This window comes from Homalodisca vitripennis, chromosome 7 (genome assembly GCF_021130785.1).
Source record: "Homalodisca vitripennis isolate AUS2020 chromosome 7, UT_GWSS_2.1, whole genome shotgun sequence".
Classification (NCBI taxonomy): Eukaryota; Metazoa; Arthropoda; class Insecta; order Hemiptera; family Cicadellidae; genus Homalodisca; species Homalodisca vitripennis.
This window is the reverse complement of record NC_060213.1, coordinates 145,416,773-145,439,619: the sequence shown is the minus strand read 5'-3', so window position 1 is coordinate 145,439,619 and position 22,847 is coordinate 145,416,773. Positions and strand designations below refer to the sequence as shown.

At 33.5% G+C, this 22,847-nt stretch overlaps 1 protein-coding gene across 2 annotated transcripts in view; it reads right to left on the bottom strand.

Annotated features, from left to right (window-relative positions):
- LOC124366464 (tripartite motif-containing protein 3-like) overlaps positions 1-22,847 on the bottom strand; it is an 89,812-nt gene that overhangs the window by 24,660 nt on the left and 42,305 nt on the right. Inside the window, exons 3-9 of one of the 2 annotated variants that reach the window (XM_046823039.1) lie at positions 21,069-21,173; positions 20,745-20,902; positions 19,471-19,638; positions 8,013-8,228; positions 6,510-6,750; positions 5,574-5,775; positions 3,865-4,030 (exon numbers count right to left, since the gene is read on the bottom strand). In XM_046823039.1, coding sequence (XP_046678995.1) covers positions 3,865-4,030; positions 5,574-5,775; positions 6,510-6,750; positions 8,013-8,228; positions 19,471-19,638; positions 20,745-20,902; positions 21,069-21,173 — 1,256 coding nt within the window. Of the gene's footprint in view, positions 1-3,864; positions 4,031-5,573; positions 5,776-6,509; positions 6,751-8,012; positions 8,229-19,470; positions 19,639-20,744; positions 21,011-21,068; positions 21,174-22,847 lie in introns of both variants that reach the window. The other variant, XM_046823038.1, reaches the window with a different exon arrangement.

The window sequence follows — 22,847 nt, the reverse complement described above, 5'->3', positions numbered from 1 at the left end:
CAGAATTGCAAAGGGATCTAAGTGCCATCTTTTAGCGCAATGGGTTTTTCACTGCAAACCGATCTATGTCCACATGCCAATGCCCTGCAATGTGATCTGTGTTCATAAAAAACTCCTAGTAGTTGTTATAGGATGCAACAGAATGCGCTGGTAGTATGTCGGGGCGGGCTTGCAATGCATAGGGATCTAAGTGCCGTCACGTTGTCGTCCGCCCCACCACTATTCCCGCCACTCCTGTTGATACAGGCGTGCTCTACCCGTTATTGCCTTTGCCTGTGTTTTTCATATTGCTTATTTTAAGTCATAAACTTTTCTTACAATCATGGCTGACGACACCAACAATTTGAATAACAGTGCTTTTGGTGAAGATGTCAGTGAAAAGAAGCTGGCGTTTAGAGAAAAACAGAAGAAAGCAAGACTAAGTGGGAAGTCTTATATGACACTTAACAAACACACTAGGAAGGAGATAGCAGCGAAACCATTGCCTGCTGTAGAGGTAAGTGTGATAGCTTTACCGGTAGTAATGGAATTAGAAAAAGTATTCCCTTTGCCTAAATTGACACATTGCAATATGTATTATTTACGCCAACTCACCTGCTACAATTTCAATGTCCATAGCACCAACGCTAATGATGCTATAATTTGTATGTTGCACGAGGTGCAGTCAGGTAGAGGAGGGAATCAGGTAGCGTCTTGCATTACTCAGGCTATAAACTCTGGTTTACTCCCAAATCACAAGAAACATTTGGTTGTTTGGAGCGACAACTGTGCCGGCCAACTAAAAAATCGAATGCTTATTTTTCTATACCTATACATGGTAGTTAAGGGTATTTTTGAGTCTGTTCAACACAAATTTCTGCTCTCCGGCCACAGTTTTTCTGTTGCCGATAGAGACTTCGCTATTATCGAAAAAAAGTGTCGGTCAGCTAGAATGCAAGTGATGGAAGATCTACAGAAAATTATCGAGGAAGCTAGACCCTCAAAGCCTTTCAAAGTTTTTAAAATGGCTGACCACTTTTTTGACTTTGACAAAGCAGCTTCTAGTTGCATTGATACAAAAAAAAACTAGGCATCAGTCAGATTTCCGTGATCAAAGTGGATCAAATTGAACCTGTTTTTGTATAAAAAAAATTTAACGATCTATGTTCATGGGAAAGAAGGGCAAGACAATAACAGATATTGAAAATGTATTGCACAATGATTCCATACTTGGATGAAAACAACAGAAACTTCTATCGTGAGCTGTGTTAGTAAAATGAACTCTTTTTAAGGCACTTACATCCTTTTGCACTGTTTGGTAGTTTGGACTTAGGATCTTCTGCCGAAAGGAATTTATAAACTTTTTATTCAAGTAAATAGCTTTATAAAACTTGATAATAATTTTAAACATAATGTAAACAATGTATCTCAATAATTACAAAATATAAATACAAATTTTTTTTGAAAATGTAAAGTTTTTTTAATTTCCTGAAAAGTTTTGTTTTTGGCACTTAGATCCCTTTGCAATTCTGGTCGTCATTTGTATTTATTACAAAGCCATTTAACACCTGAGATGCCAAATGGTTTAAATTTTATGTTAAACTTCATTCCTAGATAGACAAGAATGGGTATGATAGTGTTGCTTGTACATTCATAGCATTTGGCTGAGTGTCACTAAAGCGTATCATTCACTGAGCTGATAAAAATTCTCTTCTGTCTGTCTGTCTGCAGAACATCTTCTGAATGAAATAGCTTTTGCATGCAACTTCAGTCAAGCCTGATATGTGACATGTAGTGTGGAGTACTTCTACCTTGTATATTTCAGAATTTTGATTTGTACAAATACATTACATTGATGCTACAGAGCAGCAGTAACAGGTACAGTCACATGACGTTAGAAATACACTTAATCTATAAATAAGGTAATTTTTCTATCTAAGTTATTACGCTAAATTATAGTCATTATCTAAAACATAATAAAATAAAATTTATAATACTCCAAACATGTTATATATGAAATTGTGACGGCAAAATTAATTCAAGGTTATCTGCCACAGGCCAAACACAACTGTGTTGTAATTGACCGATAACTGATGAATGCTAAACATAACCGTATTGTAATTAACAAATAACTGATGAATGCTAAACACAACTGGGCTGTAAATTACAGATAACTGATGAATGCTAAACATAACCGTGTTGTAATTGACAGATAACTGATGAATGCTAAACATAACAATTGACAGATGTAATTGACAGATAACTGATGAATGCTAAACACAACTGTGCTGTAATTAACAGATAACTGATGAATGGCAAACACAACCGTGCTGTAATTGACAGATAATTGATGAATGCCAAACAAAACCGTGCTGTAATTGACACATAACTGATGAATGCTAACACAACTGTGCTTTAATTAACAGATAACTGATGAATGCCAAACACAACCGTGCTGTAATTGACAGATAACTGATGAATGCTAAACATAACCGTGCTGTAATTGACAGATAACTGATGAATGCTAAACACAACCGTGCTTTAATTGACAGATAACTGATGATTGCTAACCATAACTGTGCTGTAATTGACAGATAAGTGATGAATGCTAAACACAAATTTGCTGTAATTAACAGATAACTGATGAATGCCAAACACAAATGTACTGTAAGTAAAAAATAACTGATGAATGCTAAACACAACTGGGCTGTAATTTACAGATAACTGATGAATGCTAAACACAACATGCTGTTATTGACAGGTAACCGTTGAATGTCACTCTAAGAATTGAAATATTTTCCCTGGCTATTTTAATATTTTTTACTATCCAATGGTGAAATACCTGTATACACGTATCTCTTACATATAGATATGAAGAAAGACATTTTACCCTTTCACTCACATTTTTCATCAGAATTTACCACTTGCCCTAGGTCTTATTATACATATACAGATTTTATATAGTAGTATTTGCAATTCATAGTTGATAATGGTCATTAAGAGATAATGTTTGAAATAATAATTAAAAAATTCATTACAGTATTCATCAATCACCAAATTGCAGTATGTCATCAGGATTGGTTTAATTCATCAAATTGAATTCAGAGCCAATTTTATATGGAGGTGTCAATCAGAATTATGATACAATTGTTTGGTTGCAGACACATCAGAAAAATGCTATACATTTATTGATAGATAACTGGGAATGCTGTAATTTGCACAAGAAAGTTGAGACAGCTGCATCGATTTAATCTGCACATAGCTCACCAATCATATAATCAAATCAAGCTTAGAGTAATTGAGAGTAAATACTACAATCCAGGAATCAAAACATTTTGTAACAAATCTATTATTCCTAGTTTTATTAGTAACAAAGCCAGTCTTTGCTTACTTCTATGTGAGTGCCTCTCACACAGGTAGTTTGTTATGCTACAAGGATCTATTGCACTTCTTGTTACAAAACATAGTACGTACCTTACTTATAATTTCTGTATTCTGACAAACCGCTGCATACAACTGATAGGACCTCTTGAAGAAAACAATAATCCTTGTTTAACTTGCCAAAGGTTGAGAAACAACCTCTTTCAAGAACTGGACAATCATATAACAAGTGCTCCATAGTTTCATCTGGCTGGCTGCATTGCCTACAGAGTAGGCTATCCCTAGAAATGGCCATCCTGTGGATAGATTAGGCTCACGAAATGGGAAGATGTGCTGCAAAATTAGATAGTGAACCTTAATTCGCTAAGTTATCTGTCCTTTCACCCTTACTACATGATAATTACAAAAACCCAAAAATGTAATACCGTTTGTGATCCTATCGAGAGCAAGTATTACTAGACAGGTTTTGACCTAAAGGTACAAGTTACAGATATAATAAATTACCAGGCCAGCCTGATTGTCGATAGCGACTGCGACAGGCTGCAGAAACTGATCTTTGTCTGAACCTCGGCTGCCGTACGATCGCACGGGGTTGTTGTGCTCACTGACCGTCACAAGCAGAGGTGACTGCCTCACAGGCCGATCCAACACACTCACTGACAGCGAATACCTGTCAACAGCGCACATCAGTATCAACTAACAAGTTCCTTACAACAAAACTGTCCAGATTAATATATTTCACATCTTTAACAAATTTCGACTACTTGAATGTGGTGAAAACTTTAAAAATAATATTGTTTTGCGTTAAACACTGTTTAAACAGTACTGTAATTAATTTCACTGTGTGTGTGTTGTGCTTGTTTTGATGTTTATTCTGGTACATGTGGTTCAGATTATTAGAGTTGTTGTGATCTTGTACCATGTTATTATTTTGTGATTGTTGTTTGTGAAATAAACAAGATTGAGATATCTAGAGACCCTGAATTAGTTTGTAATACTTTAGAAACGGTTTGTGATATTTTTGAGTTTTCCAAAACTAATCAGATATTAATAGAAATACCTGTACAAAATTCACCTTTTGATTGGTTTAATTTATTAGCGGATGAAAGTTTTTGAAAAAATAGTTAAGTTCATTAACCAATATGAGTTAAATTCATCAAACAAAGCGCTTGTGATGTTTTTGGAAAACCATACAGTTTGGTTTGGATTGGTCCCTAACCCCACATACAGATGTAATCTTACTATTTCAGAGGTAACCATCTTTATTAGAATAATTTACCACATGGGGACGATCAGACTCAATTGTTTCAATGCTTATTGGAAAACCAACAGGGTATTCAGTACACATATTGTTTAGAATTTATGAGCTGAGATAGGTTTTTATTTATTTTATTAATTTTTGCACCAACGATCATGTTCTAGTTGAGACACAAGAATAGGTTCTTAGTTTCGTATTTCAATAATAACATGGCTGAAGTCTACTATCCTTGCCGTGTACTCTCCTGTGATGAAGGGACAATTTTGTAGAGAGGTCACCTATATTTCAGGCAACTCACTTTGCAAAACTGGTGGCATGTGTATTCCATTTACAGTTAACATGGTAAAAGTGGAGAATTAACAGATAAGTGGTGTCTCATCTGATGAATGGCTATCTTGAGCATGGCCATGCATTTTATATGGACAATTATTATAATAATAGTTTTGTTTGGGCTTCCTAACTACTAGCACATGACTACTGCGCAAGTACCTTGTAAATAGATTGTCAACAAATGTTGAAGGTCTTGGTATGGATGCTATCTTATTACCTTTAACACATTGTATGAGAATTTCTTTTAATGAGGATGTTTTGTTGGGGAACTTAATTTCTTCAAGATGGGTTCCAAGTCACCCAGTTACAGGATAATTTTGATCCTTACTCTTAGCACGAGTTTACAGCTTATTATCAACAATCACAGGGTAACCACCTTTGAATTATTTCACATCGTCAGTTGAATTAAAGTTTAGTCTTGCACAAAGAATGGTGGTACAGTTTAGTCTTGCACAAAGAATGGTATTGTATTTCAAACAAGTTGGATTGCTGTTGTACATATATTTTTTTAGGGCTTTTGGTGAGATTTTATCCTCCGCATTCCCTCCCTCCCTCCTCAGTGATGCCACTGTATTTTAATATTACTGGCTATAATTACCACTACCAACATTTGCTCTCGTCTGACCTGCCATGTGTGACTGGTCTGAACCGTATCCAGTACGTCCCATCCTCTTTGTCCTCGATGTGGGTCTCCATCATCGGACCGTCCGCACTGTCGGCTCGAGACACCTCGGCAGTGATAGGGTCCCCACCGTTGGTCCGAGCGTTCCCGTGGTAGTCCACCGTACTCAGGATTGCTGTTGACTCCAAATTTACTACACAGGGCTCTGGTGGACAGGACAAAATATCCGGTTTATATTATATTAAGTTAAATTCCCACATACCTAGCTTAAGCTCACCTTTCACAGATATTTAACATTTCTTTGATTGTCAATCCCAAAATGTAAAACAAACATGTAGCTTTACTTACTGAATAATAAAAGTAATTATTATTTTATTAAATTTTATAGAAATCTACCCATTGCAACAGTTTTCACGACATAATTTTCAGTCAACCATTACATATATTCATTAATAACGATACTCAAATCCCAAAATTCAATCCCCATTCAAAAGGATTTTTTTAACTGACAACCTTGTGCACTTCTGCAAAGTTTTCTCTCTGTTATTGCATAATATACGTGAAAGGTAAAACATTTTACAAAAACAATTAAAACCCACTTTTATTCTTACACATTATTCTTCAATATCAATTAAGGATTCAAGATGGTGGTAAGTTTTAAAAGGGTGTACTTATATTTCGCTACTATACATCATTTTAACTGTAGAGTTTAAATATTACAATAACAATTTTTGGGTTAGCTTATTCACAAATCTTCAGCTTGAAAAATTTCAAGATGACGATTAAAGTTTTAAGAAGTATACGATAATATAACAGCAATATGAATGTGCGTACAACTGGTTCAACACCAATGTGTTTAAAACTGAAATTAGACAACTAACATGCACAATCACTGAATATTAAATAATGATAATTTCCTCTACACACTGTCCTTCTCACCTCTGACCGTAAGTGTGGACAGACTGGGGAAGGTAGTACTGGTCCTCACGCGGCCCAGAGATGCCAACGCAGCCTCCAGCCGCTTGAGGGCATCGGACGCCAGGTCACACGCGAGGAAGGCGTTCTCGCGCGGCTCAGCCAGTGCACTTGCACTATCCAGCTTCTCTCCGAGGCTGCTGATTCGCCGTGTGATGTAGCGCACCTCCACCTGCTGCTGCAGCCCATTGCATTCCTCTCGGACCTTACATTTCAAAACAATTAGGAGACAACCCTACTACATTCTTTAGTAGTCAGAAGATCCTTGTCTACAATTTTTGGACAATTACATGCCTTGGATTCAGGGAAATCGAATATGAATACTTCAAAACCAGCATTTACAAGTACAGTAGGTGTTATGAGCATCTACAGTCTACTAATGATGAGACTCTAGTCTGTGATGGGAAATCAGTTTGGCTGAAAAATGTAGTGGCATTATTGTGGGTTCTGACGCTACTGACAAAGTTCTTCTCAAAATTTCATTCTCTCAGTCACTCAGAAAATCGTTCTAACAATATGAAAGATCTTTGAGTCATCTGATAAGAAAATGTAATCCAAATTAGAAAGACGTACCACTGCTCTGATGCAGTTGAGGCATACAACCCCTCCCCTAGTCTTTCCTTTACATTGGAACAAATCTTCCTATTCATTCAAAACCAATACAGAAAGATATTGTCGGAAAGTGATTCGTTGGTTCAAAGAGAGTATTTTTTTAAACTGTTAGCGACATCAATACCATAGCTGAGATCTTAAGGTTTGTGAATTACACAAAAATGACACAGTGATTTATAGATCACTGTGGTTAGGAAGGCCTGTTGGGACCTCCAGATATACGAACTGTCTTAAGAGTAACAACCAGAGAAAAGAAGCTCCTCCAAAAATAAATTAATAGTGAGCCAGATAAAGACACAAAGTCAGTGAAAGAGGAGATCTGAAAGTGTCTGGGTTTGGTACCGCCGTAAGAGAAGTATTATTTGACTGTCTTCCAAAAATGGGAAATTTTGAGGACAACTTCAAATTTTCCTTCAAACGACACCTTACTGTAAAGAGCTTAAATACGTAGTAGATAAATATTGAACAGTTATCTTCTCCAGAATCAAAATGGTGACAAGACAAAGTTTCATTTTTAACCGAAGCCTTCAACAACATTCCTCAGTCCACACATTCCCTTTCAGTGGGCAAACAAGGTTATCTATTTGTAGTATAAACTTATTAAATAGGATAAACTGTTTGAAAACCCACTTATCTTTCAAAGAACACAGTTAGAAAGTTTATTTTTAATAGGCATAATTGACTTTGTTAAAGCAGGATTTCACAATGTCGACTAGGGTCTTGTTATTGGTGGTAGTCTCTTTATTGCTTCACAAACTTGATTATACCTGAATGTTTTTACATATTATTGTTCCATTACATCTGAACTTATGACAATTCTGATAAGATTATTTTAAATGTGTCTCATTTTGTTACCTTATCCTTCTCTGACTGAATCAGCGCCAGTTGTTCGTCAAGCACTTTCTTCTTGGCGTCACGTGCCTGTGTGATAGCCTCTGACATCTCTGCGCGGCGCTGGTCCACGGCTGCAGTGATCTCCTGGAACGTCGCGTCCAAACCGGCCAGACACTGTCGTGTAGTTTGCTCCAGCCGTGCCATCTCACCGTTTACCGCATCCTCGGCCTGTGTTAGCTATAAATACAATTGAAATTCAAACTAATGTTAAATTTAGTTACATTCCTTTAGTTTGAAGTCACAAGAAACTGTTTTCTGTAGGTTCTGAAGTATTTGAAGGTTAAGTATAACCGACAGGTAAACAGCAAGACTCACCTACTGGCAAGTACACACTGATATTTAAAAATTAATAATGGTACAATATACGTAAAGGTGTTACCCAATAGTTACATTTCTTTAGTTTGAAGTCACAAGAAACTGTTTTCTGTAGGTTCTGAAGTATTTGAAGGTTAAGTATAACCGACAGGTAAACAGCAAGACTCACCTACTGGCAAGTACACACTGATATTTAAAAATTAATAATGGTACAATATACGTAAAGGTGTTACCCAATAGTTACATTTCTTTAGTTTGAAGTCACAAGAAACTGTTTTCTGTAGGTTCTGAAGTATTTGAAGGTTAAGTATAACCGACAGGTAAACAGCAATACTCACCTACTGGCAAGTACACACTGATATTTAAAGATTAATAATGGTACAATATACGTAAAGGTGTTACCCAATAGTTACATTTCTTTAGTTTGAAGTCACAAGAAACTGTTTTCTGTAGGTTCTGAAGTATTTGAAGGTTAAGTATAACCGACAGGTAAACAGCAAGACTCACCTACTGGCAAGTACACACTGATATTTAAAAATTAATAATGGTACAATATACGTAAAGGTGTTACCCAATAGTTACATTTCTTTAGTTTGAAGTCACAAGAAACTGTTTTCTGTAGGTTCTGAAGTATTTGAAGGTTAAGTATAACCGACAGGTAAACAGCAATACTCACCTACTGGCAAGTACACACTGATATTTAAAAATTAATAATGGTACAATATACGTAAAGGTGTTACCCAATAGTTACATTTCTTTAGTTTGAAGTCACAAGAAACTGTTTTCTGTAGGTTCTGAAGTATTTGAAGGTTAAGTATAACCGACAGGTAAACAGCAATACTCACCTACTGGCAAGTACACACTGATATTCAAAAATTAATAATGGTACAATATACGTAAAGGTGTTACCCAATAGTTACAGTTATAAGTACAGTAGTTGATGCTAACTGTTAAAGACAGAATAATGAAAACGTTTAGTAACTTTGTGTCTTGTTGGATGGAAAGATAGCAAGAAGATGGTGTCTATCTGAGGTTGTGAGGGTAATGGAAGTTAGTGATCCACCAAGAGACAAGTTCCATTCTCAAGAGCTGGTAATTTAGGGGATGAAAGAATGTTTTGGCGGTAAAACCACTATTGTCAAAGTTTTTGCTGTGGAGAATGTTGTGGGAGAATAACGGTTTGTAGAAATGGCTTTTGAGTCTTGCTGTCATATGCTTTGAAACAAAACATACTGACAACAAATAAAGTTGAATTAAAATTACAGTAAAATAATTAAAAAAATAAAGCCTGATTGTATCAATTTGTTAGCAAAATATTTTCCCAATTTCTATATGTCATTCTTAATGCAAAAGTTATATCTGTAACATTAAATAAGTTTGAAAACTATAAGCTAAAACAAATATTTGTGAAAATAATCTATTTTTATAGTAACACTTTCTTAGAACAGCTTCCTTTAGACAAAAAATTCTATCTTTGTAAGAGAATTGCCCAATAATAAACTTTGCAAATAATTTGTCTCGTATTGAACGTAATACATTGAATTTAGGAAGCAAAAGATTATTCAGACACAGGTTCACACTTAAACTTCCTCACTTCTCATCCCAGCTGATTAAAAACACTTGATTGGCAATTAATGGATAACCACTGATTTTTCAAGTCAACTCATATTAAATAATTTAATTTGGTAAGCAGGAAAAGTTCATTTATAAGCATGATATAGTAGCAATAAAACATAATTTTCTATCCTGTATATGTAAGTATTATATAATGTACTACAATTTACATTACAATTCATTTTCATGTTAAATAGTCTAAAACAACTCTTTTTCTTTTGATTATTTTTAATTTATAATATTTTATTTCTTATAAAACAAACAATGTATTAATTTAATGTATAATTAATTATATGATTTGGTAAGATAATAAGATACACACATACTTAAACAATTTAGTTCATTTGGTGTGAGATATAATAATTAATGCTTTAATTTGTTACTATTTCAGCTAATATCTTTTGCGGACTCACATTTTCAAAATCACAATACAGGTGTTATTTGCGTTTACAATTTTCTGTATTTCTGTGTATGAATATGGAGTTTTTAATTACTATTATTTGATATTAAATTATTTATAGTCAAATTATTGTCTCCACAAATAATTTTCGGACAAATATAATAAATTACAATTGCAGTTATCTACAAATTGTTTATGATTAAAAAATAACATGTAACGTAAAAATAAACACAATTAACAGCAAAATAATTAGTTAAATTTTCTTACAAAAGAGATGATTAAAAAGAATTATCAAATTACAGACCTTCATCTTTGTTATCTGCCTTTTGTAAAAAGTTTGAGAGTAATATATTTGAAACTGTAAGAATTTCTTAAGAGAATGATTTGCTAGAAGCAATACAGCTTTAGATAAGGAAGGTCTGTGACTAATACTGGGTTTGAGTTTTCTGAATCAATTATTAACTCTAGTGTTAAAAAAAGTTTTTTTTTTTAAGTACCTAACTAAAGCATTCGATAGTGCGTCTTATGAGTTATTACTTAAAAAGTTAATTCATATAGACATTAAAGATAAAGTATTACATTGGTTTGTGTCACATCTCATTGGTAGAAAAACAATACGTAGTCATAGATCATCTCAATAATTTTACTCAAATAATTACCTATTCTCCAACAAGTATTGTAAAGTGTGGAGTCCCACAGGGATCAATAATGGGACCACTATTGCTTTTAATATATATATATATGTCAGGTTTCCCCTCAATAATAAAAATCCCAACAGTATTTGTTAACCCTTTCCGAGCCAATGACATTACTAGACGTCATGCCTAAACTAGCGCTAAAAGCCAACGACGTCCACTGACGCAAAATCAATTAAAAAAAAAAACAAAATATTATTTAAAAGCATTTCTGGGTAACACAATTAGTAAAAACTGTTAAAAAAGGTTTATTTTAACAAGGGACAACCGTTTCTGTCTATTTTGAAGGTCACGGCTCTTGTTCGAGCGACAAAATGGCGGGCTGCCGGATGTTCATAGTCTCCCGCAGAGCCAATGACGTCTACTCACGCGCGCTCAGTCTGCCTGTAGCCTTCCGTAAGGTAGATGTTTATTCGCCCTTCCATTTTCGATCCGCGTTTTTTATCTTTTCAATTTTGATGTTAATCAATATTTTTAATCAATGTACAGTGTAGTTTATGTATAATGTCGTGATGTAGGGCTTTATTGTGCGCAAGACGTGCGCGTCGAAGCCTGCCTTGCATCCTGACCTGTGTTTTTGAGATGTGCCACACACAACAAACCTACGCCTAAGGATCACATATATGTAGCTCATTTTCAATAAGTATCATTTATAAGTTTTCTCATGTTATAATATTGTAAAATGTAGTGTTTTCTTTATTTTATACTTGGAAAATTGAAATTTTTTGTAGTTTCATTGCTTTTATTTAATTTGTATATATAAATTTTTACTATATTCTTTATATTTTCTCTTAATAAAAATTACTACTATATGCTTGCGTTTTGTAAAATATTACAATAATTGTGTTCAACTATTGTTAATTTTATATATGAACACATAGAATGTCAAAATTAATTTTTTTCAGTGAAATTATGATTTTACCATTTTTTGGCTGTAAATTAACAATAAAGTGTGAAAAAAAATATTTTGTTGTTTTTCTTACCTCTTATGTTATAAGAATTATAAAAAATAAATGGTTTTGGTATTTGGGAATTTTTTTATTTTTAAGGTGTATGGCTCTTAGGAGTAGTTTTGGTTATTTATTTGTGGCTCGCTAAGGGTTAATTTGCGGATGATATAAATATCTAAATATCAGGAGACTCTGATTCCGATATAAATATGTCTTGCCTCAAAACATTAATTAATGGTTCATAAAGATGTATTTATTCATTAAAGGATTAACAAGATTTCTTTGTTTGCACAGAGTTGGAACCTTAAGAATAAAAGAAATATGAAGAATGACCAGTGGATCAGGGGTCAAGGCTCTCAAGGCCAAACTTCACCTCATCAATATTGTTGGAGTGGCTATTCTACATCAGCCAAGTGCTGCGAATATTAATATTAACTGTAAAAGTTCTGAACATAAATGGCCTGGCAGCATTGCACGCGATACTTTCAATGTGTTGTTACTTGTTATTCTTTTGACAACCAAAGATTTCTATTAATTCCTTTGATCGAGTTAAGAGATAACTGGGAATAATCTCTAATATAAAACATCTGCATTTCAGAGAAAAAAGTTAGACTACTTGCAATAGAATCATGAGCATTCAAAGGTACTTAACTTAAACAATCTTTAAGTGTTTCAACTGTATTTAATCTGTTTCCAAAGATGGCTGGGTCATGTTTGAATTTGACTATGAGTTATAGATTACAGTTAATTTATCTCTACAGATGGCAGAAGTCTACAATGAGGGTATTCAAAACTTGTCCCCCAATTAGGTGCTTTCATATAAAAAGCAATAGAGTGGAAAACTAGCTGAGAGTGTAGCTTTAAGTTGTATACATTAACAAATTTTTTAACGTAATGACTTTTTATAACCAAAATGAACTTACCTTCTGAAAAGTCCCTGTATCACCATGAAATGTTACAGGTTCTATAGCGTAATCCAGACTTAATTTATTCCATCTTTTTTTCTAGTGCTAATTGCCGCACTTCCCCCTCTCTTTATTAATTCACTCTCATACTTTCTACCCCATCTTCCACTTGCCTGACTCCTTGGTCTTCTGCTATAATCCCCCTCTCATTGTCCAAATGGCCATATTAAACTCTTTTGATCGTCACATCTGTATACAAAGACATAAACATATCTGTGTAAAATTTTGATGTCTAAGGAGTCTGCATTAAAATTCAGCACCCAAGTATACGGACGATTACAAATAAATTGTTTAAAAATATAAAATAAAACAAAACTTTCATTTGTGCTATACCAAAATAGTCACAACAAATCTATCCTTTATTCAGGTGGAAAAAATGAACTTTATACAGTGTTTCACTAATAATATAGTACATATATTGCAGCTTGCTATGCTTCTATATGTAAATCAACAGTAAATGACAACCATCTACACAGTAATTATTACGTTATTGTTTGACTATTATTTACAGATGATGGGTCCGGCAGTTCAGTGGAGGACATAGTGAAGTGGACGATGAAGAATGAAGTGGGCATCCATCTTTGGAACTGGTTCACGTGATTGATGACAAGATACAGGAAAACCGCCAGTTTACAATTAGTTCTCTGGTTATGGATTTTCCTCAAACCTCACGATCACTAATTCATGAAATTGTTACTGAAAAACTGAAATTTTGTAAACTTTGCTCACGTTGGGTACCAAAGATTCTTACTGAGCAACACAAAACAAAATGGATGGATAGTGCATTTCAGTTTTTGACCCGTTATGATGAAGGCGGCGAAGAATTTCTGATAGAGATAGTCACAGAAGATGAAACTTGAGTTTCTTATGACACCCCTGAAAGTAGGCGGCAATCAATGGAATGGAAGCACACGTCATCTCCAACAAAGGTTAAGGCGAAACAAATCTTGACACCTCGGAAACTGATGTGCACAGTTTTATGGACTGGAAAGGCATCTTAATAATTGATTTCTTACCACGTGGTCAAACAATCAGAGCAGATGTTAATGCGAGGCACTCAGGAAGGTGTCTAAAGGTGTTGTCTTTCTTCACGACAATGCATGACCACACACTGCAAATGTGATGAAACACCACCTACAAGGATTTGGCTGGGACGTGTTTCACCATTTTCCGTACAGCCCTGACCTCGCTACTAGCGACTTTCATCTGTTCTTACATCTTAATTCGTTCTTTGGCAGTCAAAACTTCAACAATGACGAAGAGCTGACAGAAAATGTTTCCAACTGGTTGAAGACACAGGCGGCAAACTTCTATGAAGCAGGTATACAAAAATTTGTGACACGCTATGACAAATGCCTACAAAATTTCGGTGGTTATGTGGAAAAGTAATTGAAGAGTTTTGAATTTTGTGCAATAAATAATTGTTCTGTATCTGTACACACTTTAATTGTATACCCCAACGGAACTTACTTTCTGGACCTACCACTTAGTTATCTATATTAAAAGAATTTCTTGATTTTTGTACCACAATTAGTTATTTAAAATTTTATTTGATATAGAAATTAAGCATCAATTGAAAACTCTTACACTCTAGATGGTGTTTTGTGGTTTTGAAATAAATTAAACTGTAGCGCTCTGTCCAACAGGTTTCCATTGTACCAATCTCAATCTTATAAGAGTATTTTTGTTCAGGGTCATTCCATGTCAAGTCAACCAGGTCATGACACCCACCTCTTTAGATTTTGATGAAACTTGGCACAACTGTTGTATTTGCTATCCTATTGATAAATACCAAATTTTATTTCTCTATCTCTTATAGTTTTTTCTACAAATTTTTAAATTTTCTTAACCCCTTAACTGCTGTAGACGTGTTAACACGTGCAGTAGCTCAGAGCCATTACCGCGGCAGAGTGGGAGAGTTGCGGCACAGCCAGCGCGGAGCATTCAAGGTTGGATAGTCCACGTTGTGCCGTCACGCTGTTTTAACAACTGCTTAGGCTCTACATATCAAAATTACAGGTTATATTATATTGTTGTAAGATTCCGTATTTTATGAACAATAACAAGTGTACATGTACATTAGTTGCTGATAAAATACCGGTACAGTAAACAATAACAAACTGTAAAGAATACTTACCAAATGCATATCCTGATACTGTTTAAGTGGAATAAAGTTGTATTGTTCATTTGTATACTGGATTATTGTTTATTTACACTATGTACAGTCACAACCCAAAACTCACTACGTTTATAAAGTGTGGTTAGACACAAACTAATATTTTGTTGATGTGAAAAATATACCGACGTAGTACCAAAAATATAAACCACGCAGAGACACTTGTCAAGGGGAGCTACAGTCATTGTAGTACTGAAAATAGCTGCCAGAGTGCAGTCAATGCTCCGTAGGCAGGCAGAAATAAACAACAACCAGCCGTCTTTCAGAAACGTTTTAACACGAGAGTAGCAGTGAGGGCACGACGCATCGAAACGTGTAAACACGTGAGTAGCACTGTAGGTGCCTGGCTCGTGGTATTGCTCAGCAGTTAAGGGGTATTTAACGCGATTTTAGGCCTCGGATTTCGCGTCTTGCAATGTAACTTGTAGCTTAAAAAATTAATATCATGAAATGTATTTGAGATATCACCATGAAACTTTGCATAATATTTAATTAATATATTTAAAATAAAGAAAAAATACATTCACTAACCTATCTCAACTCCAAAAAATAATAAAAATATTATAATCAGAATTTTTTTTTATTTGAAAACCGATTTCGGGATTTACTAAAATTACAATATCTCAGGTCTCAGACCTGGTAGAGTGTTCATATTTTTTTTTATATACTCCTAGATACATAGGCTAACAGATAAACAAAAAAGATGTATGGCTTTTTCACATGTTTGACTGATATTTAACATTATTTATGAGTAACAAAATTACAGACCAACTAAAAGAATACGAAATTTAAAACATTTGGTTTGAAAGTAAATTAAAGTTTAATTTTAACTTTTCTTGTATTAAGTTGTTATCAGAATAAAAATACTCAATTAAACTTAGTACTCAAGTCACTTTCAATTTAAAAGTATTTACAAAACCCTTATGAAGATAAATTGTAAATTATTTACTACTGATTATGTGTGTATCAACTATGAAGTGTTTAAAAATGACTTTGGTGCCAGAATCTTGGAGCCAGAAAAAAGTTGCTACAGAATTTCAGGTGACCTAATATATGGTAAAACAAGCAAGAAAACTTAAACGAGAGAAAGGTATCCTAGCTATCCCTGACCTAAAAAAGGTAACACACTCTCCGAAAACACAGTTAAACTTGTGACAGACTTTTACCAAAGTGTTGAGAATTCAAGAGTTTTACCCGGAGCAAAAGATAAAGTGAGCATTAAAAAAAATATTTATATGCAAAAAAGACTTATTCTCAGTAATTTGAGAGAGCTTTACTCTTGTTTTAAACGGGAATGCCCCGACTTGAAAATAGTATTCTCGAAATTTTGCAGTTTAAGACCAAAGTGGTGTGTCCTTGCTGGGTCAGCAGGTACCCATACAGTATGTGTATGCAGCATACACCAGAATGTGAAATTGTTACTAGATGCTGTAAAAATTGAAGAAAGTTACAAAGATTTAATCAAGATGTTGGTTTGTAATGTTGAAAACAGTAAGCGTATGCTACGCCATTGTGACAACTGTCCGTCTGATGATGCCGTGATTGAATACTTAACTGCAACATTGAGCGAAGATTATGATTTAGAAGAAGAAATAATTATAAGCCAATGGGTTAATACTGACAGGACAGAAATGGTTAAGCAATCAATCAGTGTTGAAGACTTTATTTCTTTACTGAGCAAATCTGTAGAAAACCTAATCCCATATTCATATATTACAAAATCACAGTCTAAAACTTTCAAAAAACTGAAAGAAGATCCGCCTTTGAATACAGCAATTGTAGTAATGGATTTCAGTGAAAATTATTCTTACACCATTCAAAATGAAATCCAAAGTTATCACTGGAACAGAGGTGGATGCACAATTCATCCAGTTGGTCTCTACTTGAAAAAGGATGATAAAGTTTTAATTTCCAACCATTGTTTCAAAAGTGATGATTTACAACATGACACTTGTTTTGTGAATTACGTACAAAAAGAAATTTCGAAATGGCTGAAAGAAAATCATCCCGAAATAAACCAAGTTCATTATTTCACTGACGGCTGTCCTGGTCAATATAAAAATAGAAATAGTTTCAAAAACCTAACAAACCATCATGAAGACTTTGGAATGAAAGCCGAACATTCATTCTTTGCAACAAGCCACGGGAAATCAATATGTGATGGCTTGGGAGGAACTGTTAAGAGAATTTTGAGAAAAGCCAGCCTTCAACTTTCAGATGAAAATCAAATCAAGGCAGCAACTGCAGTTTATGACTTCTGTAAAGTCAACATTGAAAATATAAACTTTCACTTTATTGACACAAAAAATGCTGAAGCTTTCAGATTGGAGTTAGTGTCACGATTTTTAACCACCAAGACTATTCCCGGTACTAGAAGTTTCCATTATTTCAAACCATTAAACACAAATGAAATTGAAATAAGGAGGACTACTGATAGTCCTAATCCTACTCTAATGTTTTCTTTTGATTCTGCTACGGATTGGGCCTACATTCAACCATCTTTAAACGATTATGTGGCTGCAAACTATGATGGAAAGTGGTACTTTGGACTCGTTAAAACTGTGTTTCATGAAGAAGAAGATGCTGAAATTCTTTTTCTTCACCCTCCAGGACCTGCTGCCAGCTTTTACTGGCCTCAAAGAGAAGACTTGTGCATAATACCATTGGAGCACATTATCAGTACAGTTGATGCACCGCAATCAAATAGCACTGGCAGAATGTACTACTTCAAAAAAGAGTGTATCAGAAAAACAGAAGAGTGTTGGATGAAGTGGAAAAAATATAACAAGCAGAACTAATAATTGCTATAAAACATATTGATTCTTAGACTTCAGTTTTAATTTTATTTCACATTTATTAAATGTAAGTAAACCGCAAATTTATAATTTCTTAATAATATTCTACTTTTTGGAATATTAACTAAACATGTGAAAAAGCCATACATCTTTTTTGTTTATCTGTTAGCCTATGTATCTAGGAGTATGTAAAAAAAATATGAACACTCTACCAGGTCTGAGACCTGAGATATTGCAATTTTAGTAAATCCCGACAACGGTTTTCAAATAAAAAAAAATTCTGATTATAATATTTTTATTATTTTTTGGAGTTGAGATAGGTTAGTGAATGTATTTTTTCTTTATTTTAAATATATTAATTAAATATTATGCAAAGTTTCATGGTGATAACTTAAATACTTTTCATGATATTAATTTTTTAAGCTACAAGTTACATTGCAAGACGTGAAATCCGAGGCCTAAAATCGCGTTAAATTAAGAAAATTAAAAAATTTGTAGAAAAAAAAACTATAAGAGATAGAGAAATAAAATTTGGTATTTATCAATAGGATAGCAAATGCAACAATTGTGCCAAGTTTCATCAAAATCTAAAGAGGTGGGTGTCAAATTAATTATTTACTGGGTGATTTGACATGGAATGACCCTTCAGTTTAAAACAGCTGATTACAGAAACACACATGTTACAGTAGTTATTAATCCACTAACCAAGTTAATATCAGCTGATTGATTATAACATCAATTAATCACCATCTTCAAATCAGCTTCTTTCTTTATGATGGTTTAAGCTTGTTTTTGTTTTATAATGCTTAACGTGTTTATATTTCTTTCACACAATTTTTTTTTATTTAATGTTAGGCCTATAGAGTTTAATTTTAACTACTAATACTGAGAAAACTTGCAATTCCTGAAAAGTATTTTAATTTGTAATGGTTAATGGTTCAAATACAAATTACATCTCATTTTGCACAAAGCACTGTAAAACCAACTGGGAATATACCTTACAAATTAACAACATAAAAATAAAAGAGATGGAGAAAAACAAATTTGGAGAAAAGCTGGGATGGTCATATCATGCACATTTCATAAACAAAAATCAATTATATATCAATTTGTGTTTTTTTGTTTATGTATTTATTTGGATTATTTTGTGTATTTATTTAAATTATTTTTGAAAACTTTAGAAAAAAATTGAAATATATTATTATTGTTACTGTTGTAGTTCCATAGTTTAAAAATGTTTCTTTTAATTATTTATAATATTGTTAACTATTTCTGTATTTTTTTAAAATTAATCTGTGTTAAGGCTAAAGCTGCAATTTTTGGGGCATTTGTGATTAGATTGACTATAGGAGTAGAGTATATTTTCACACTATAACTTCTTATATTATAAGTATAGTAGTTAAGTAATTTTTGACGCTATTCGATGTATACAAAATAAATATATATTCAATGAATAAAGAGATTTTCAATTCAATATACATTACTAGAACATGTAATAAAATTCGTCACCTTGGATATGCACTCGTTAGCCTTGTACAGGAGGATCTCTGACATGCGCTTGATGGCTATACTGAACGGTATCACAGTGTGTTCGCAGGAGCTGTTGGCTGTAGAGTGGCTCCCGTCAGTACACAGAGAGCAGAAAACTGTATCACACGTTTCACAGAACAGTAGTTCCTGCAAACCGGTGTCTCAATCATTTTCAAATAAGCTTAAAGGACGGACAAATATATTTATTCTTGTGTGCAATAGACAAATATAGCACGAACAAATTGAGTGCAGTTTGTATGCCTACGTACAACACAGATGAAGTTCCAAACATTTTCAGTTGACCAGTAAAGAAGTTGATAGTACAAGATAATTGTAAACAGATATAAGATTAAAATAATAAAAACTGGTCAACAAAATGATAGAATGAAAGTTAGCATGGTAAAAACAGCTGATACCATTGAAAATAATAATTGAAACAGTAAACAACAAGGATAAGAGGAAAAATTAACTTAAGGTAACCAAATACTCAACATGTAGAGTGTTTGGCTACAACATGTATATTTTTGTGCAAAAGTCTCTTTATTTTATTGAATCTAAAAACTAAAATTAATAGCAATTTTTAATTCTTTTACCTGTAATTGAGCAATATGCTTATTTGCATATTTAATAATTCCACAATTTGTTAGAATTAATTAAGCTAGTAGTATTTTTTTATATGAATTGGCAACAAATGCTCAATCTAACTTTGTTAATGCTTTGTAAAGTTTTATGACAACGAATTGGAATTAGACTTACAGGGTTGCTACAGGAGTCCAATAATGAAATTTCCTGACTTTTCCCTGATTTCCAGACAAAATTTTTCATTTTTCCCTGACTTTTTTCGACGCAATCCCCAGGGTTTTTGGCAATTAATGGGTGGAAAAAAGCGGTGTTGAGGCTAACAGGGTGGCAAGTATAAAAAAGCAAAAAATAAAGTGCGTCGTCTGCAGGCTTGGACTCGGCGCAGCGGCAGTAAGTTTATTTGTGTAAAGGGATTTTATATTTTTCCCTGACCAACGTCGAAATTCCCTGACTTTTCCCTGACTTGAGACCGGATTCCCTGACTTCCCTGATTTCCAGTCCTGTTTTTTTCCCTGATTTCCCTGACCTGTAGCATCCCTGAATTAAAAAACTATTTATCTTTTTTCATTGGATATAAATTTCAATGTCGGAAGAATTATCAGAGTTGAAATAACTAAGCAAACATGATACTCTGATAATTAAATTATTTATTTGTATCCACTTAAAATTACCTGGTTGAGATGAACAGAGCACTTGGGGACGACTTCTCTGCGTTGGCGGGCCATCAAGTCGAGTAACTGGTTTACGAGGAACGAAGGTGGCAGTGCCGGTACTCCTCCGCCACGAGGAATGTTGATACACTCACGACATATGGGACAGCGGAACGTTCCTGTGTCACGAGTCTGGGAGGCGGCTACTATACGGCTTAGACAGTGTAGACAGACTGTGTGTGAACAAGGTAGTAACTTGGGAGTGTGCTCTCCTCCATCGTACATGCCTGGCAACATCATGTTAAAGTTGTGTTATACAGAGACAAGTAGATTCATCAGGTGTTCCTGTGTCACGAGTCTGGGAGGCGGCTATACGGCTCAGACAATGTAGACAGACTGTGTGTGAACAAGGTAGTAACTTGGGAGTGTGCTCTCCTCCATCGTACATGCCTGACAACATCATGTTAAAGTTGTGTTATACAGATACAAGTAGATTCATCAGGTGTTCCTGTGTCACGAGTCTGGGAGGCGGCTATACGGCTCAGACAATGTAGACAGACTGTGTGTGAACAAGGTAGTAACTTGGGAAAATCTTTTGATTTTGGTTTAGGCTACTTAGACATATTATTAATGAAAATTCATGTTGATGATTTTTAAGACAGTTAACACTGTAATAACAGAACCAAATTGCAAGGATGATTTTAATGAATTTTTAGATTTGAACATGTGAAATGGTCTTAAAGCTGAGATGGAATCATTATCAGTATCTGTTGGTCTCATCTATTGAGATACACTTTTAATTGTGAATTCAAGGCTGTGGTGTAATTTAATCCTGGAAGAAAATTAGTGTTTCTATTGGTTATAATTATAACCTTTACTCAATTGCACTAGGCCTTATCTTATGCTAACTTAAAAAAAATAAATTACATAACAACAGATTTTAATAAAAATATTTCTGAAGAAACGTCAAAACCATTAACTGAGGTTTTTTTTTAAAGATAGATTAAATTTAACACTGTCAAATGATAAAACATAAGTACAACGAGATATGGATAAACAACAGATGTGTTTACAAGATATTGAGCAAGATTTGATTCCAGAATTTTTATTTCTTATTTAAATTATTATAAACCCATAATTCTATTTCTAAAATGTAATGAGAATGAAAATGAAGTAACTATTTCAGAAATACGAGATTGCAGTGAAAATTATACTGACCAAATTATAGAAACTAATACAAACAATAATAAAGAAAATGTATAAATAATTACAAAAATATGTATAACATTAATAGAAAATATTAAACTTTTTTATGTTAAGGAATTGAGTGTCTCATATTATTATAAAAATATAAAAAATAAACATTTAATGATTAGTAGCAAACATACTTTTTCAAGATATATATGTATATATTTTTTAAGGTAAAGTAATTAAAATCAAAACAGTATACTTGTTTTAAAGAAACTCCAAATTTGTTAAAAAATACAAAGGCAGTTGTGGTAATGACCGACAGAAGTGACTACTTCTTAAAAAGGGCTGTGAATGAATATATAAATATATATTCACAGCACGTGGATGCCCTTGCAATTTTTAAATAAATTTGGAGTTGTTTAAAACAAGTACACTGTTTTGATTTTAATTACTTTACCTTAAAAAAAAAATCAAACTTCTGATTCAACATTAAAAATGAAATAAGAAACATAAATCATTCAGTAAACCATCATCATTCCTGTAGACCGACTTATTTTCTTCAAATTACAATCTAAAAACAATAATTACAATAGCAACAATTGATGTGTTTTGGATTTTGCGAGAAAATTCACACATTTTGATAATTTGTTACTTTTACTAATTTTTTAATTTTACTTTTAATATAAAAACTAATTCAATTTTGTTTGTGATTCTTATAGATTTACATATTTGCTGTCTTTTCTATAATTTACATAAAATTTCTTTTACATTTTTCAAAAGGCTAAATTTGGAACTTTATTCCAACAACACCCTTTTATATCCATTCTACATATAAAGGTGTGCCTAAACAGTTACAAAAAATATAATTATGATAAAATATGAAAGCAAATTTTTGTGTGAATTAAACAGTATGCAACATAGTGGGATTTACTA